The sequence below is a fragment of the Nelumbo nucifera genome, chromosome 1 (assembly GCF_055504915.1).
Source record: "Nelumbo nucifera cultivar China Antique chromosome 1, China Antique-T2T, whole genome shotgun sequence".
NCBI classification, from domain to species: domain Eukaryota; kingdom Viridiplantae; phylum Streptophyta; class Magnoliopsida; order Proteales; family Nelumbonaceae; genus Nelumbo; species Nelumbo nucifera.
Genome location: NC_142649.1, coordinates 28,415,576 through 28,434,036, shown reverse-complemented (window position 1 = coordinate 28,434,036; position 18,461 = coordinate 28,415,576). Strand labels below are relative to the sequence as shown.

At 36.8% G+C, this 18,461-nt stretch overlaps 1 protein-coding gene across 5 annotated transcripts in view; it reads left to right on the top strand.

Annotated features, from left to right (window-relative positions):
* Nucleotides 1-18,461, top strand: part of LOC104609683 (uncharacterized) — a 70,856-nt gene that overhangs the window by 34,111 nt on the left and 18,284 nt on the right. For all 5 annotated transcript variants that reach the window (XR_016081147.1, XR_016081146.1, XM_010276054.3 and 2 more), the window contains one exon: nucleotides 6,533-7,220. Coding sequence is in view for 3 of the 5 variants with exons in the window: in XM_010276054.3 (XP_010274356.1) it covers nucleotides 6,533-7,220 (688 nt within the window). In the remaining 2 variants the exon portion in view is untranslated. The remainder of the gene's footprint in view (nucleotides 1-6,532; nucleotides 7,221-18,461) is intronic.

Sequence of the window (18,461 nt, the reverse complement as noted above, 5' to 3'; positions counted from 1 at the left end):
TTAAAATATTTTTTCCAACTGACTATAATTATTATATAATAGACTTGTTAATTCATTTTTGCATTTAAGAAAAAACATTAAGGATTTGGCTTAACAATTTTAATGACTGTTAATAAATATTGATTCTTATTTAAGGTTTAATTACTGTATTCGGTAATTATTATGGGGCATGCTTTGAATAAACATTAATGATAATTGATGATTGTTATTTCGTTTTTTATTATTTACTTAATTAATTACTTGATATTATTATTATTGTTATTAATTATTTCTATAAATAATTGATTGTCATTATTTACTTAATTCAGTAATTTTCAGCAAATAATTGTTTAATTTAATTTGAATTATTTCATTTTTTAATTATTTATAATAGACATCTAGGGTAGTTTATTTATTTGATTTAAGAGACGTACCATGTTTTATCTAGACAATGATCCCATATTAATTAAGGGACAACTACAATATCATTTAATTTGAAATTTACTATTTAACAATAAAAAATCAATGTCCTATTGAGCAACCCACCCCCAAAAAAGTATCAATAACTTTGAAATCATTAATCTATTTATAAAATAATAAAATTAGATGGATGTTTACAACAATATCACCAATACTGCTTAATATTTAGGGACATATGAATGGATAAAAAGCATTTAAATGATATCCATTCAAAGAGGCAAAGAAGGAAGAAACTCATTCAAACAGCTGCTAAGTAAAACAATCCATGCCAAACAACATTTGCAGATGCATCCATCCTCTGAAGTAAGAGATGGAAAATATATGACTACAATCAAATCATCATGTATGACTACAATCAAATGACAATTTAATCAGGATTCCAAAGCCCATCCAATAGAGGAAACATGAAAGAAAGGAGAATAATGGGACCATCCTAAGTATGGAAGTCACCTCCAAGTTAGGTGGCAACACTTCTTTTGGTCCATCATGGTTACGGATTTTAAGTCTAAGCTCCCCACAGTGCACGTAGAATGGCTGGAATTTATCTCTAGGAATGGTATGTTTGAATTATGGGAATTGGGAGATAGAAATAGGAAATGTAGGTTGAAATTATAATTTTGGACATGTTGATGTGTCAAATTCAAGTCAATTAGAATACTCATAGATTTCTAGTTCATTCTTTTAGTAGCAATTTGAATATTTTTTTTCCATGTCTTTATTGAGTTAATATAGATTAATAATATATTAATAATTATGAAATCAATAATAATAATAAGTATACTATTATTACTATTATTTACTAATAATATATTCTTATTATGTGTGTATTGTTTTGAAATCAGTAATATTAAATTATTATTATTATTATGAAATAATTAATTTGTTATAATTATGATTTTTAGTTAATTCCTGAAATAATAATTGCTTTTATATTTCTTTTAGTTTAACAATGATGGATAATTGAAAGTTTATAATTTAACTTTAATCAAATGAAATATTTATTGGAGAATAATAATAGTATTAAATTATAATTACTTATAATAATAATAATGTAAATAAGTAGCACCAATTATATAAAATAATTAATATGAATTAATATAAATATAAAATGATTTGATACTGATTAATAATTAACATTATTAAAATACTTATTAATTATTGATGATGCACAATCCGGCCGATCTTAGCTGTCAACGATCTTGCCTCTGAACTGAGTGGCAGGGACCTGAAACGGAAGGAGAAGAGAAGCTCCGGGAAGAACCCGGCGTAAGGGCTCCGAAGCTCAAGTTAGAGTCTTTCAAAGGCAAGATAGACCAGATAGCGCAAAAGTTAGCATACCTCGTTCCTGGGGGGTAGGAGCCTTTTATAACCACCTCGCGCACTCACTTCCAGGCTTCCGTCAGATCGGGCATGATTACTTCTGAACCCCTGCCAGTTCGGATGTCATTTCCTCTGGCCAGATAGAACCGCCACTGCTCCTCTTGTCGGAGCCGTCTCTGCGGCTAGTGACGACGGTTGCAGGTGGCGGTAGCAGGAAGCCGTTTGAAGTGCGGCTGTCAGGCGTCAGATCCCAAATCAGTCAGGTGCGTCGCCCTTGGATACGGACGTCCTTGGTGTCGGGTACGTTTGGTCAGCCTGGTGTTTCGGAAGCGAAGTGTTGGAGTGGCAAGCGAGGTGTCTTGAGTTCGGTTTGGAGTGTTCCGAGCTGCCATGGGCCAGCTCGGGTCAGCTTTGTGAGGCTTGGGGCCCAGTATAGTTCGTGCTCCTTGCAGGGAGCTCGGGTTCTCAGTAGGGAGCTCGCTCTTAATAGGGAGCTTGGACTCCCAGTAGGGAGCTTGCTCTTAATAGGGAGCTCGGACTCAGTAGGGAGCTCGGGCTCCCAGTAGGGAGCTCGGGTTCTTATTTAGGGAGCTCGGACCCTTAACAGGGAGCTCGCTCTTAATAGGGAGCTCGGGCTCCTAGTAGGGAGCTCGGACTCTCGGTAGGGAGCTCGGGCTCAGTAGAGCGGTCTGGAGTTCGGGCTCGGTAGTGAGCTTGGACTTGCTTCCGATGTTCGCTTCGGGCGCTCTACTGTCCCGAGTTGCTTGCCTTTGCCACGTGTCGGGCGATTGCGAGGTCGGGCCAAATTTCCCTTCATCAATTATCATTAATTAATTAACATTCCGAAGTAATAATTATCATTGTTATAATTAAGGAATTAATTATCAATAAGTAATTATAATCGGTAATTAAATTTTATCAGGAATCATTATTATTAGTAATAATTAATTATAATTATTGATAATAATATAAATTTATAATTATATTAAGTAATATAAGTATTAATTATAATTATTGATAATAATAATATAATTAATTATTTCATAGAAATGTGTGAATTATAATTTCTGATAATAATTCTAATATAAATAATTAACATTAAATATTTATTTTCAAAATAATTAATACGAGTTAATATAAATATAAAATGATTATTTTCGAATTATTAATTACCATTATGAAAATTGTTATTAATTATCATTTGGAATTAGTAATGAGAAATATTATCAGTAATTATTTAATATCAGTAATTAAGTATTAGCTGTAATTATTATAAGAAATTATTATAAGTAATTAATTATTATCAGTGAGTTAGTATTATTAGTAATTAATAGCTGAAATTAATTAATTAGAAGTCGTTAATTATTATTAGTACTCCTCTCTTTCAAAAGGTTGACTCATCATCATCGTCATCATCAATGACAATAACTTGATAAATGCATAATTTGATAAAAATAGGTAAATAACATTAATTTATTTTTTATCTTTTGAAAAACTGAATAAGAGAAAAATAAAATGGTTAGCATTGCAAATAAAAAATTATTTGGATTTTTGCAAAAGATATTATTGAACATAAAAAAAATATTATTCAAAAATAAGGTAGTTGATCAAAGAGTATTTAAAATTATTCAGTAAATAATAATTTTAAGAAATTAAAATTACTAATTAATTATCTATCCGAATTAAAATGGGTAATTTCAGTAAATAATTTTAAGTAATTAAATTTTTCTATTAACATTTTTTTAATAATAATCAGTATTATTAATAGATTAATAATTATGAATTCAGTAATAATTATAAGTATAATATTATTATTAAATGATAATATATTCTTATTATGTGTGTATTGATTTTGAAATCAGTAATATTAATGTATTATTATTATTTTATTATTTTTATTAAGTAATTAATTTGTTATTAATACGATTTTTAGTTAATTCATAAAATAATATTTTCTTTTATAATTCTTTAAGTTTAACAATATTGAATAATAGAAAGTGTTATAATTTAACTTTCACTAAATGAACTTCATCACTTGATACACATATAAAGAAGACCAAAGGCCTGATGAAGGAGAAAGTGGAGGTAGTTAAACCAGCATTGAACAGAAGGATTTTCTCAAAAGTTCAAGGAAAGATGACAAGGTAGGGGAGTGAATGAGCTAATTGAAGACTTCATTGGAGAAGGAAAGTGAAGATCAGCGATGAAAGATCTTGGAAAGGAGTAGGAACTTCTGGAACACATAATATAAAACTGGAGAACTTTGGAATAATTGTGAAATGAAGCAGAGGCAAGTCTGAATTTCTCAGTGAACCTAGCAAGTCAAGAGGTGGAACAATCTAATGAAAAAAAAATGAGAGCCTTCTTGGGACATGTAGAAGAGAACAACAGTGGGCAGAACAAAGAGGATGACAATATTAATAGGCAAGAATCAGTAATGGATTTGGAAAGTACAAGAGGGGAAGTAGAATATCTTGCAGAAGGAAGATAGAATCAGAGTGGAAGCTTGGAGGAAGCTGAAATTGAGAAGGGAGAATTCTAGAAAATACACTGATTAAAATTTAGAGGCATAAGGAAATGGAGTTAATAATGTAGGAGGAGGTGAAAAAGTCCTGACGAGTGTAATTTGTTCCAAAGTCTGTCATAGAAAAAGAAATATTGTACCAGACCATTAACAGAAAATGGCAGTAAGACAATGGAAGTAATGTAAAGAACTGGAAGATAAATACCTACTACCTCTAAGGGATAGTGATGCTGGCCATGAAGAAAATGTTTCAAGGCCTGAAGACATTAGTGATGGAAAGAAATCTGCTGGAATTGCAAGAGTCAACAACGAAAAAGGTGAAGCTTTGGAAGCAGATCAACTTTTTGATAATAACATGGTTTTGGAATTGGAAAGGATTATTGAGGAGACTGAGGATTTGTTGGAGCTTCAGAAGGAGTCAGAAGAATCAAAAGTCAAAAAAAAGCATCAACTTGTGGTGTAAAATGTCTTTGCTAGATTAAAAGGAGTCCTATTTCGAATTGGACCGAATAGTAATTTGATGGAATACAGCAAAGTCCAAAAGAAGTGGAGAGATTTGCTGTTTGTTTTGTTCCTTTCAGGATGTTGGATGGGAGGCATTTGTTTGGGGTCTTTTCATGTTTTTGTTTCTGTTTAGTAGGTTGGTTTTGCTTGAGTTTTATTGTTGTAAAGATTGATTGTGGGATGTAGTGTATTTTATGGTTGTCTGTTAGTATTATTTTCTTTGGTTCGCAACTTGGTGTCTGCATCCTGCTTGGTTGGGTCGTGATATGATGTTGCTTCAGTGGGATTGGAGGTCTTTTTTTTTCTTTTTCTCTCTTGGGTGATTACTGGTCACCTTCCTTATACTTAATCTTTTCTTTTATGATTTTTTCTCCATAAAAAGATTTTGAGTATTGCAATATTTCTGCAAGAATATATGTTTTATATTGAAGGTTTTGTCTATGACTCCTCACTCACAGAATTTTTATTTTAATCAGAAAATGTTAATCTTGTTAGTAAGAATAGTTGAAAAAGTTATTTACAAATCTGCATACCAGGCATACCTTAATTTAGGTTAGAATCTGCCTCCTAACTTTCTATCCTTTTTAAATGTCCACATTACTTGTCCTTGCAACTGACCCCCATTGACTCCTTGCTTGACCAGCCCTTTCACCAAGTAGTTAGCAGCTATTTGAACCCAAGAAAAGTTAGTTGCCATTTCCTTACCAAGCTTCTGGTTTCCCTCATTATGTATCTATACTGCCATTCAACTAAATGGAATGTTCTATTAAACAGTTGTAAGTCCAGCCATGTTGTATGGGGCAGAATGTTGGACAGTTAAGAAACAGCATGTCCTCAAAGATAAGTGTGACAGAAATGCAAATGCTTAGATGGGTGAGTGGTAAAACTAGAAAGAACAGGGTTAAGAATGAAGTCATATGAAGGAAGCCATGAGTAGCTCTAACAGGTGATAAAATGAGAGAAGGGTTAGAAGAGATAAGGGCAGACTGAAAAGGACTTTGGTGGAAGTAATAAGAAATGTTTTAAGTTCCCATAATTAACTAAGGATATGGCACTGAACAGAACAGAATAGTGAAACAGTATTCATGTAGCTGGTCCTGTATAGTTGGGATAAGGCTAGATGATGATGACATGTCTATGCCACCCCATTCATCTCTTCTACCTCTTAATCAGTTTTTATTTTATTTTATTTTTATAAGAAATGAGGATGAGCTACACAACACAGGGGGTAGCTTTGCCCCAGGAATCAGAAAAACAAATAAAAGAAAAAAAAAACTAATTTTGCAAATGAGAAGAACTTCTGCTGGTGGAAGAGTGATCCCCATTATCAATCCAATCTGCAGCATAGTTTGCTTCTCTAAGCACATGATAAAAAATAACACCAAGGTTCCTTTCCCTACACTGATGGAGACATTCTTCAATTATGAAAACAACTAACAGCTTAACCCTTGTAAGTCTCCATTCCTAATAGGTCCTGAGTAAATGACTGGGAGTGTCATTACCATCTCTGAAGGCTCGCCCAATAACTGATGGGAAAGAGTTACCTAAACTACAACCATCAAAATTCAGCTTGACTTGATCTTCAGCTGGTCACTGCCACTGAAGTAAGATTGTGGACCTGGTTGTCCCCATGTCCAATGGTCCCTGTTTGTGTTTCACTTGAATTGTTTTCTCATCTGTGTTATCTTAGATTATCATGTGCTCTAACATTTATCTTCTCAACAGATCTGAAACCTGGGTGCTGGAGTTTGTTGACTTTGGTGGTGAGATGAGACGAGATGTATGGCATGCTTTTATAAGTGAAATTATTTCTTTGTATGAATTTATAAGTGAATATGGAGCAGGGGATGATGATCAATCAACATGTCATGTATATGGCGCTCAGAAAGGGAATACAAGAGCTACAACTAGTGCTATTAACAGTATTGCCAGACTGCAGGCCCTTCAGTTTATTCGGAAGTTATCAGAGGATCCTGCTAAGCTTGTTCAATTTGCATACTTGAGAAATGCACCTTATGGTGATGTGGTTTACCAGGCTTTAGCTGTAAACTTTTGGGGTGGGCCATTGGTTACAAAATTTGCAGAGGCAGACTATGTAACTGCTCAAGGAAAAAGACCTTCAGATGAAGTTTCTGGAAGCAATATTCATGTCTTTGACATAGATGGAAGTGTGTTCTTGCGGAAGTGGATGAGATCTCAATCTTGGGCAACTAATGCATCAGTTACTTTCTGGAAAAACTCTTCAGTAAGACAAGGCCTGATTTTGAGTAAAAATCTTGTTGTGTCTGATTCATGTCTTGTAGAAAGGGCAGCAGTAATTTGCAAAGAGAAAAGTAAGGTAATTGAGAAAACACAAGCAACAATAGATGCCGCAACACTCAAAGGGATCCCTAGCAACATTGACCTTTTCAAGGTGCTTATCTTTCTCTCGTTGTTTCTTTTTGATTTCTGGCTCTTATTTGACTTTAAAATATGATATTGGATGATAATTTCATCACCCATAAAAAAGTTAATTAATTCGTCCTATTGAATTGTCAATAGTTGTCATAATTCATGTAGTTAAATTCTGTGTTCAATGATAAGATATTAATATGTAAAGTTTTCAATCTATTCATGTTTTTAGTTTTTCTATAATGGGATTTTCTATTGGCTTGTTATTGATTAATTACTAGGAGTTTCTCTCACCTTAGTGTTCTCTTACTATGCATAATTGGTCCTTCTTAGACGGTTATTATAAACCAATGAAGCACATATACGCAACTTCTCTTACATTATCAGATTAAGGTTAACTAAGATGATAATTTTTATCAATAGTTTAAGGGTAATTATATTAAAAAGCATGGAAGAAGTGATCAACTTTTGAAACATAGATTACCTTTAGCCAAATGATGAGTTTTAAAATGTAAGTTCTTTCAATCTATCCTTTTTAGGTCATAATATTTAGGTTGCTTATTGACACTGAATTGAGTCTTCCCATTTAGTTTATTGACACTGAATTGTTACTGGTTGGTTATAGAAAATAACCAGAACCAAGGCCTTATTGAGTCTTCCTATTTAATTTATGTCTAAGATGACAGGTGTTGGGCAATACCCTGATAATGTGTGTCAATTATGTTGGCCACTTCCTTCTAGTATAAATTTCATTTCCAACATGTGGACATTTGGTGGAATGTTTACACTACAAGATGTTACTGCTTGTTAAATCATAAGTTTTTGCCTTTTGGGAGGTGAAGGGTTTAGTTGGGCTTATTCTCCCCCATGTGGACATTTGGTGGAATATTTACAGCATGGAATATGGGTTGTTATGAATTTCTTGAGGAACTAATAGGACAAAAAATAGTGCCCTTGAAGTTGAAGTGTAAGGAAGACAACTTTTATTTGGTATTAGCAAATGTTTATGGGACAACGTCATCTAGGGAAAGAAGTGAGGAATTTGTACATCAGTAGGGGCCTGTGAGTCTTGGAATGAGATCTTAATGTGGTCAGATATACTAAGCTACCCTCATGAATTTCTTTGAGCCAATTTTTAAGAGAAACCTATGTGCTATAAATTAGATAGGTTTTCCTTTGGATTGGAAAGATTATTATCAGGGGACAACACTCTTAACATTGTCTAGATTGACCTCAAATTATTGTTCAATACTATTGGCATAGAGAGATTTAGGGGAGGTAGATTTGAGAACATGCAACTATACTAACCTTCCTTTTTTGGACAGTGTTAAATAATGATTGGGAGGATTTTATGAGTTAGGTTGGTCAGGTTATAGATTTTGGTAGAAGTACATCAAAGTTAAAGGTGTGGAACAAGGAGGTTTTTGGTTTAATTAGATTGCACAAGATGAATATATTGAACCAATTGAACTATTGGACCAGCTTAAAGCATCAATCTCTTTGAAAAGTTGAAGACAGAAACGAGACAAAAGTTGAATATTGATTTCAAAGAAATACTCATGAAGTAAGAGATTCGTTGGTGGTAAAAATCGGAGATTAAATGGATGAAGGAGGGGATGATAACCCGATATACTTCCACCTACTAGAAAACGAGAGGAAAAAGAAAAATTTTATATCAAAGATAGTGATGGCTAATGTGGATGCTAATTCCCACAAGGATATCATGAAGAATATTGATGATTACTTTTTTTTATTCTTCTTGGCTCTCACCTCACCTTTTACAAGTAGCGAAAGAGAGGTGTGAGATGCTACCTCATATAATTAAATCATTAATACCAGATTACAATTGAGTCCAGTACAAATGATTCCTAGTTTAACCCTTGTATCGGTATTGTTTTTTATTTATTTATTTTTATTTTTTTTCGAAACTGGTTCATAGGGGCCGGTTTAAGGCTGGTCTACCCTCTGAACCACTCACCGACCCGAAACACCCCCTGTGGGGGTGTATCGGGAAGGCTCCAATACGATACGTATCGGCCGATACGGGCCGATACATGATGAAATTTTGATCCTGGCTTGGCTAAAGTATCAGCCATCCCATTAGCTGATCTTCTAAACAATTGTATCCTCAAAGGCATGATGCCGGTTAACCATTTAAACTTATTTCGTCCCTATAAACCCAAATTACAGAATGCGACTTCGTTAGCCATCTCACTATTATTTTGGAGTGCCCTCAACAATCAACTTGTCCATATTCTGATTTTTTACTGTATGCACCCCTTGAACAACTGAAAGAATTTCAGCCCTGGTGAAGTCCCCCATACGCACTGCCACTGGTCCCAAAAACAAAGCAACAACATGACCTTCATTATTTCAAAAAACACCCCGTACTCCAAAAGGACCCAGATTGCCCTTTTTGCTTCCATCAAAATTCAGTTTGATGAAATCTTCATTAGGAGATAACTAACAAGAGGGTATCAGTTTCCATTTTGAAGAACTCTTTGTTACTCCACCCTAATTCTTCCATGTAGCATCAAAAGACACAAAAAACATCCAGCATACCGCTCTAGTCATTACACGCTTCTTCATCACTGTGTTGCTTCTTTCCTTCTCAATGAAAATTCTGCTGTTCCTTCTTTCCAAATAGCCCATATCATTACTGTCCTTGTGCATATCCACATGACTCTGCCTCTTCTCCTAGGTCACAGTGTCACACAAAAGTATCCAGATCAAACAACTTATTTACCTCAGTGATCAGAATAGAATAAATTAAATAAGATGCTAAAAAATCTTAGCAACAGCCAGATTGAAGAACGAGGGCTTGAAGAAGGTTGAGATTGAACAAAACTCATCTCTAACTACCGCTCCACTTTTCCTTTATTATAATAAAACTGAAATTACAAGATTACCCTTGAAAAGAAAAAGAAAATAAAGAACAAAGGAAAATAAATGGAAAAAGACGAAAAGACGCCAACCAGCATTTATAACTTAACAGTCTCCTTGAAGTTGGAGCTAATTATCATAAAGTTCCAACTTGTTACAAATGTATTTCATCTATGCCTGACTTAATCCACCATCAACTTTCTCCCTTATAAAGTGACAATCCACTTCTATATGTTTGGTTCTCTTGTGAAACACTGGATTAGAGGAAATGTGAATTGCTACTTGATTATCACAAAACAACTGAATGGGAGTTGAAATAGCCACTCCTATCTCCTGTAATGGCTGCTTTATTCACATCAACTCATAAGTGGTATGGGTCATGACTCTGTACTCTGCACTACTCCTAGCCACCATACTCTGCTTCTTACTCTTCCAAGTAATCACATTCCTTGCCAAGAACATGCAGTAACTAGTTGTAGACCCTTTATCTGTGATTGATCCTGCCCAATCAGCATTTGTATGTCCCTCTAAAGAGAGTTCTCCTTTCTTATACAAAACCCCTTGACCTGGAGCACCCTTTAAATAACGTAGCACTCTAATGATACCTTCCCAATGGGTCTACCTTGGGTTCTGCATAATCTGGCTCAACAATCCAACACTGAAAGATATATTTGGGGTCTTGTAATTGTGAGATAAATAAATTCCCCTAATAACCACCTGTACCTTTGCCTCCTCCCCCTGAGCAATACCCAAGAGGTTGCTCCAATACACTTCCTCTTTGATGGCACCATGGAGGAAAGCATTTTTCACATCTAACTAGAACAACGATCAATCAAAATGAGCAGCTAAATGCCTAATTACACGAACTGAATCCATCTTAGGTACGGGTGAAAAGGGATTGGTATAGAACTGCATAAGTTTGCGTATACCCTTTTGCCACCAAACGTGCCTTGTACCTCTCTACACTACCATCTACTCGGTGTTTTACGATATAAACCCATCAACAACCAACTGCTTTCTTCCTAGGGGGAAGAGAAGTAAGGTTCCAAGTGTAATTAGGCTGAAGAGCATGGAGTTCATCATTCATTGCCTTCTCCCGTTCTGGTGAGAGAAGAGAATTATGAACCGACTTGGGAACAGTCACAAATGAAAGCAAAGACGCAAAATCTTGATATGAAGGAGATAAATGAGCAAAGGAAACATAGCAAGAAATAGGGTATTTAGTGAAAGCACATTTACTTTACAAAGAACAATAAGAAGATCTACATCTAAAGAACCCATTAGTGGTGGAGCCAATGATGGCAGAAGAGAAGCCAAAGTACGCTGAAATATTACTCCACGAGGACCATGAATGTACATTCTATGAACTGGTGGTCATGTGGGCTCCTCAACAGTAGGAGCTAGTAATGACACCTCCACTACTAGGAGAGGAAATAGAGGAGACAAGTCACTAGTAGAAGACAACTCAGCCAAGGAAAAGTAGCGAACATTCTAGGTCAAACTTCCATTACCTTTAATGACACATTTGCAACCACAAAAGAGTAGCGAAGAGTAGGACAATAACACTTGTATCCCTTCTGGGTCCTAGAATAACCCAAAAATACACATTTAAGAACACGGGAATCCAACTTATCCAATTTACCCAAACAATGAACAAAACATACACAACCATGTAGAACAAAGTGTCAATAGAGAACAAAGTGTCACCATGTAGAACTGATGAAGGCATACAATTAATGAGGAAGCAAAAGGTAAGAATAGAGTTAACCATTTAAACTTAGTGAAATAATTCTACTCAAGCACTTCCACCTCCATGGAAATGGAAAAGAAGATTACCTTGTCTAAGTTTAGGTCAAGCTTCCATTACCTTTGGTCAAATTTGGTTATGATTGAAATAATGCAATCATAGCATTAGAAAAGAATGGAAGGGTAGGGAACATTCCAATTGGAGATGGAGAGATAGTGCAAGAGTCTCAAAACCAGAAGAATTTAATGACCAAATATTGACTGCAGAGAAAGGGGTGCATTCAAAGATTGAGGGGGTGGAAATGGTAATCTGATGATTAACGAGAAGGACAATGTTATGGAGTTCCAAGATGAGATTGTAAGGGAAGACAGAAGCTTGGACCTTGGAGAAGATGGAAGGAAGAAGTTGGAGCCAAAAACCTATAAAAGATATTGAAGTTATAGAACAACACATTTACAAAAAGAGGTCCAGTCGAGGAGATGGATAATGAAAGAGAGGACTCTGCTAATGAGGAAGTAATAATTGATAGACTCATGAAGTTGAAGGAACAATTAATCTAGAAAATCTGGTGGAGACAAGTGAAAGTAAGCAAATCCTTGGGGTTTCATATTTTTGGAGGGGAGGATTTTGCTAGGAAAATGTTCAAAGTTTTAGAAGAAAGACATCCAATGCCTTTGTAGGATAAAGGAGTTTTAGTTTGGGCTCCAAAGATATTGATGTCTATTCAAGGAGTGGTCGCATTGGATTGGTTTTTTGAGATAAATGTGGTGTTGGAACTGGAAAGAAGTAATGATGGTCAAAAGACAAAAGGATTTGAATAATAAGCCTAATGTTGTTAGAAGATTCAACAACCAGAAAACTCCTTGAACAATCATCAAGATTTCAAAATTGTTTGCATGACTGAATGGGGGTTTGTTTGGAGTTAGGACTACTAAGCAAGTGAAGAAGTTGAAGATAGTTTCTTGGAGAAGAAAAGAGGTTTCTAATTTAGCTCGTGGAGAGTTGAGTCAATTTTGTTCTCTCAATGTAGGGTGTTGCTCAGTTTTCAGGAGAAGCAATGGCATTTCCAATTCTCAGCAAGAGAGGGAAGTGCCAGCTAACAAAGATGTTGAACATGCTGATCAATCGTTTTCCTTGGTCATTCCTATTGATGTCTCACAGAGTGATTGAGCTACTTTGGATTCTGTTCTTGGGATTCAAAATTCAAATTCTGAATCTCCCTTATCTGGGATCAGGAGGTAGAGATGAGTCCAACGGGTGTTCTTCTAACAGGTTAGGGTTTGGGTCTATCCCTAGGCATTTGAGTTCAGTGTTTCTCCATGGGCCCATTATTAAGCCCCTGATTGTTTTGCTATCTAGTGTTTAATGCTTCTTCAAGCCTGAGCCATTTGCTGTCATTGCAACAAGCCCTTGGGCCCATCCAATTTCAATCCATTGTTGGGTGTTGGTCCACTGAGAAATCTCAAGCTTTGGTGCCTGTTTCAATTATTTGGCAAAGGCTAAAAGAAATTGTGGGCCACAAGAATGTTCAGGCCTAGAATCTTCTGAAGAGAAATTTGAAGGTTTTGGAATGTTCAAGGAAGATATGAAAGCTTAAGCTCAAGCGGAAAAGGGTTGGTAAGAAGTTTGTTCTTGCCTTCACATGGTGTAAGAGGGTTAACAAGTTTAACGGGAGTAAAGGAAAGGGTGGACGAGAAAAGGTGTGTTTTGGTTCAAGTTTGGAGATCTCCTAGGGTTTATGGGAGAATAGTTCTGTTGCTTTTGACATGGAGGAGAGGCAAGGGGATCTCTCAACTGTTAGGGAAACAGTTTTGGAATTGGAAGCAACAGAGTTGAGTAGGGAGAAAAGTGCGGAAAATGACCTTTTTATGGCAAAATAGGTTGGGTGTAGTTTTTGTGGGTGGTGAAAAGTAGGCCCGAGAGGTGTTTAATGAAGTAGAACAAGAGGCAACCTATTAGGCTCCTTCCAAAGAAAGATGGTATTCTGCTCCCCTCTCTTCCTGATCCTCGCCTCATGTTTTCTTTCATCGCCACAATGGCCAGTCAAGTTAAAGAGCTGTGGGTCTAAAAGTTGTACCACCAATGCCATCGGATTCCGCTGGGGTGGGTCCTACCCGACCAGGTACCCTTGTTTCCATTGATGTATCTGATCCTATTACTATTGATACTTTTGTTGCTGATGACCTAGACCTCCCTATTGCTCAAAGGAAGGGAGTTAGGTCTTGCACAACTAAGCAATCCCATTTCCCACTTTGTTTCTTATGAAAACATTTCACCTTCTTTTCATGTCTTTCTTTCTTCCATTGATGGTGTTCCTATTCCCAAGAATGTGACAAAAGCTCCCTTAGTGCCTGAATGGACAAATGCAATGAAAGAAGAAATCAATGTGTTACATGAAAATGGTACATAGGAATAGGGGTTCTCACGGTTCGGTTAACTGAACCGTAGGGTAATTTTCTGGACCGAACCGAATTGTTCGGTTTTTTAATTTAACCAAACCGAAACCGAACCGACGCAACTGGTTAATCGATGGATCGGTTAAATGCGGTTTGGTTTTTCGGTTTTTTTTTTTGCCCTCAATGTTAAAAAAAAGGGGGAAAAACCTTCCTTGCCGATCGTCTGGAGAGAGTGAATATGAACAGAACTGAGACTGAGTGCGAGAAATGCAGCATCGAGTGCGAGAGAAGATCGTCTGGAGAGAGTGAATATGAATAGAACTGAGACTGAGAGTGCGAGAGAAGATTAGGTTTTCTGGGCATCTAAGCTTGGGCTCGAGAAAGGCAGCATCGTCATCGGCGGCGACGAAAATGAAGCTGGAAACACCGGTGTCGTCTCCCACGACGGCAAACAACAATCACAGAGGGAGAAGTAGAGGAGACCCAGACACCCACGAGTAATAATGCTAAGCCCCTGCTTTATAAACAAGTGAATATATCGGTGGGCTTGTGAGTGGTTCGTAAGCACCTAGGAAAAAGCCAGTCAGCGTTTTCGGCGGTCGCCGCCATAAAGCAAGTGGCGTTTCAGTCAAGTAGATGTGATGATTCATGTAACAGTGATGATTCACGGGTGAGATCGTTCAATGCTTCTAAAGGTAGCGCTCGTGGAGCTGGTGCAGGGGAAGTTCTGAAGAGGGTATTAGTGCAAGAGATTGTTCAATGCTTCTAAAGGTAGCATTATTCTTCATTGCAAGAGATCGTTCAATGCTTCTAACTAAAGGTAAAGATCTGGTCTACATTGTAAAAGAGACAAAAGAGACAAGAAAATAAATGCTTGAAATTTTTCGAAGAGACAAAAGAAGAAAAGCTTTAAAATTTTCGATTTTTGAGACTAGCAGTCTCCAGTCTGGCACTTTGGCAGAGGCAGTCTGGCATTCTAGCAGAGGCAAACTGCCAAACTTTCAATTTTCAAATTGAAACTTTCAAAAAGAGAAAGTCTGAAAGCCTCTTAAACTGTCGAAATTGTTTATTCGATTTTCAAAAATAAATAAAAAATATAATATAATATATATAATATTATATAAATATATATTATTGTATATATATCGGTTGGTTTGGTTAACCGTCGGTTTTTTTAAATGGTTAATCGAAACCGAACCGAAACCGAACCAACCGGTTCGGTTAACTGACTTTTCGGTTCGATTTTGGTTGGTTTTCTCGGTTGGTTCAGTTTTTTTTGCTCACCCCTACGGGGGAATTAGTAGATCTTCCTGAAGGGAAGGAACTAGTTGGATGTAAGTGGGTTTTCACGGTAAAACATAGGGCAAATGGCACAATGGAATGGTATAATGCTCGATTGGTGGCAAAAGGGTTTACCCAAGTGTATGGAGTAGATTATGTAGAGACTTTTCTCTTTAGCCACTAACCTTGATTGGGACCTTCATCGGTTAGAAATCAAGAATGCATTCCTAAATGGTGATCTTGAAGAAGTGTACATGGTGCAACCTCTTGGTTTTCGGGCTTAAGGCAATGAATAGAAAGTGTGCAGGTGGAAGACGTCCTTATATAGCCTAAAACAATCACCAAGGGCCTGGTTCAACAGATTTCATGTAGTTGTGCAGTAGAAAGGCTATAAGTAGTGCTAATTTGACCATACACTGTGAAGAGAGGGGAAGGTAAAATTGTAGCCTTGATAATATATGTTGATGATATAATTATCACTGGTGATTGGAAAGATGAAATTCAAAAGTTGAAAAAGTTTCTTTCTTCTCAATTTGAGGTGAAAGATTCGGGTCCTTTAAGATACTTTCTTGGAATTGATGTTGCCTGCTTACAAAAGGAAATCTTCATTTCCTAGAGAAAATATGTCCTAGATCTGTTATACAATGCAGGAAAATTGGGAGTGAAACCAGCTAATTCCCCTATTGATCCTAATCACAAATTAGGTGATTGCTAGGGTGAGTTTGTCAATGATGTAAAGCAGTTTCAAAGGCTTGTTTATGCTGTGGATGTCCTTAGTCAATTCATGCATGCCCCTAAGATAACCCACCTTGAAGCTTAAGAAATTTCTAGGTCTTGGTATGCTGTTTCTGTTAGACTTTGTAAGCCCTTAGCTCCAATCAGAATGATGTACATTATGACATTTAATGTAAATGAATAAAGTACATATTTGATTCATGTTATTATGGTGTGTTTCTGTGTAATACCCTTAAACTGGACATGTATGAGACTCATGTTAGTTTAGAATCTTCACAGCCGTTGGATAGATCTGGCCTATCTCAGCTGCCAGGGTGAGACCTGAGGTACATGCAGTGTAGGTTTTCTTGAAACCCTGAACCGGACCAGAATTCCAGTATTGCCCTGGACCTTGGAGATAGATGGGTGAAACTGGAATATTACACCTGACCCCTAGACTTGATTATGATACTGCACTAGGTGTCAGATTGGGTTGTCTTTGATATGCCAATCAGTGAGATCCTTAGAGGGGGTCAAAACCTGGGTATGTTGGGACAGTCCGAGAATTCATCTAAGTGGGTGATCATAGTGACAAGATCAGCCCCTTTGTCGGACAAAGTGAATGATCGGGGATGCACTCTCTCTGATGGAAACCAAAACTGCCGGTAGTCGATTTCAGCCGTTGAAATTTGTTTTGCAAAATATATTTATATAGAGATATACATATATATATATATATTATGGTTTCAAAATGTTTGCAAAAGGTTTTAATTCCCCGGATCCATGTGAGTAGAGAGTACAGCACTGTACCTTGCAGCCGAGGGAGATGTCCTCTCTTGTCAGGCAGTGTTTGATCATTATGGGCTAAGAGGTAAGTGTAAGACCATTGAGGGTAATACCTGATGGGCTAATCTTGTATCTGCCCACAGTCCTTGGGTTTTTATAAGGTGGCTTAACTCAAGGACTATTTAGTGTAAATGTTGGGCCCATTAAGAGTCCATGGTGAAGGACTCAGGGGTTCACTGTCTCCTACAATGAATTCGTCTGGCCTTGTAACAGCGGCTGGGCTGAACCCATCTGGCTGATGTGTAGATCAATGTTTGGGTCCCACGCCGTACAAGGACATCCAACTGGGCAGTAGTTTGGAGGGTAAGTGAGCAGATGGACTTAATGGGCCTAAAGCCCAATTCGAACTGGCTTAATGATATTAAATAAAAAAGGGTGCTTCTAGGATTTAGATCAGTAGATAGGATAAGGGATTATTCCTATCCACTCAAAGAGTCCAGATCCAAATAAAGATTTGGATCAGGAAACTTCTAATTAGATTAGGAGGGCTGATCTTTATCTGCAGATAAGATACAAATCCAAATACAAGATTTGGATTAGGAAACTCCTAATGGGATTAGGAGAACCTCTCTTTAAGGCTATAAATAGGAGAGTAGGGCGAACCCTCAGAAAAAAAAAAATAGGAATCATCTGACTGACTACTGAATTCTAGAGAGAGACAACACAGTTTGATTGCATTGTCTCCTTCTCTCCTGCTCTTGCCGCCATACCAGTTCGATCTCCACCTGTGGGAGCGATCAAGAAGAGTTCTTGATATTACCTTTTGGCAGAAAAGGTAATCTGAAGTCGTGCTCACTAGCCCTCCATCAGATTCTTGTTGAAGAATTCGGTTCTTGCTGAAGAACCATCCTGCTGATTCTGCTTCATCCTGCACCGTGTCATATTCGGTGGAAGCAGTCTTTGGATTTTTCCTTTTGCGTGAACACCTTCATTGGAGGTTATTACTACTTCGTATCAGGTATATTCCTCCACTCCCTTTTGGTTTCAGATCTGGTCTAGTTTAGGTTCAAGATTGATCCTTGAAAATGCAGTTTTCTAAAATAGGGAATGCGATTCCCACATGGGAGAGAGAGAAATTTTTGAAGTTTCGCCCAACCTTCCTACAGGGTTTGGTCATCCATATGATGAATCTCTCATCCCTACAGTTTCAAAAGCATGGGCATTTGAAGGTTGAAGTGTATAGAGATGCAAACTAGACAGGATCACTAGATGATAGGAAATTTACTAGTGGCTACTACACCTTTGTGGGGAGGGAACCTATGCACATGGAGGAGCAAAAAATAAAATGTGGTAGTGAGGTCTAGTGCTGAAGCTAAATATAGGGCAATGTCTCATGGAGTAGCTGAGATTATGTGGTTAAAGAATTTGTTGAGTGAGCTGGGATTTATTGTTGATG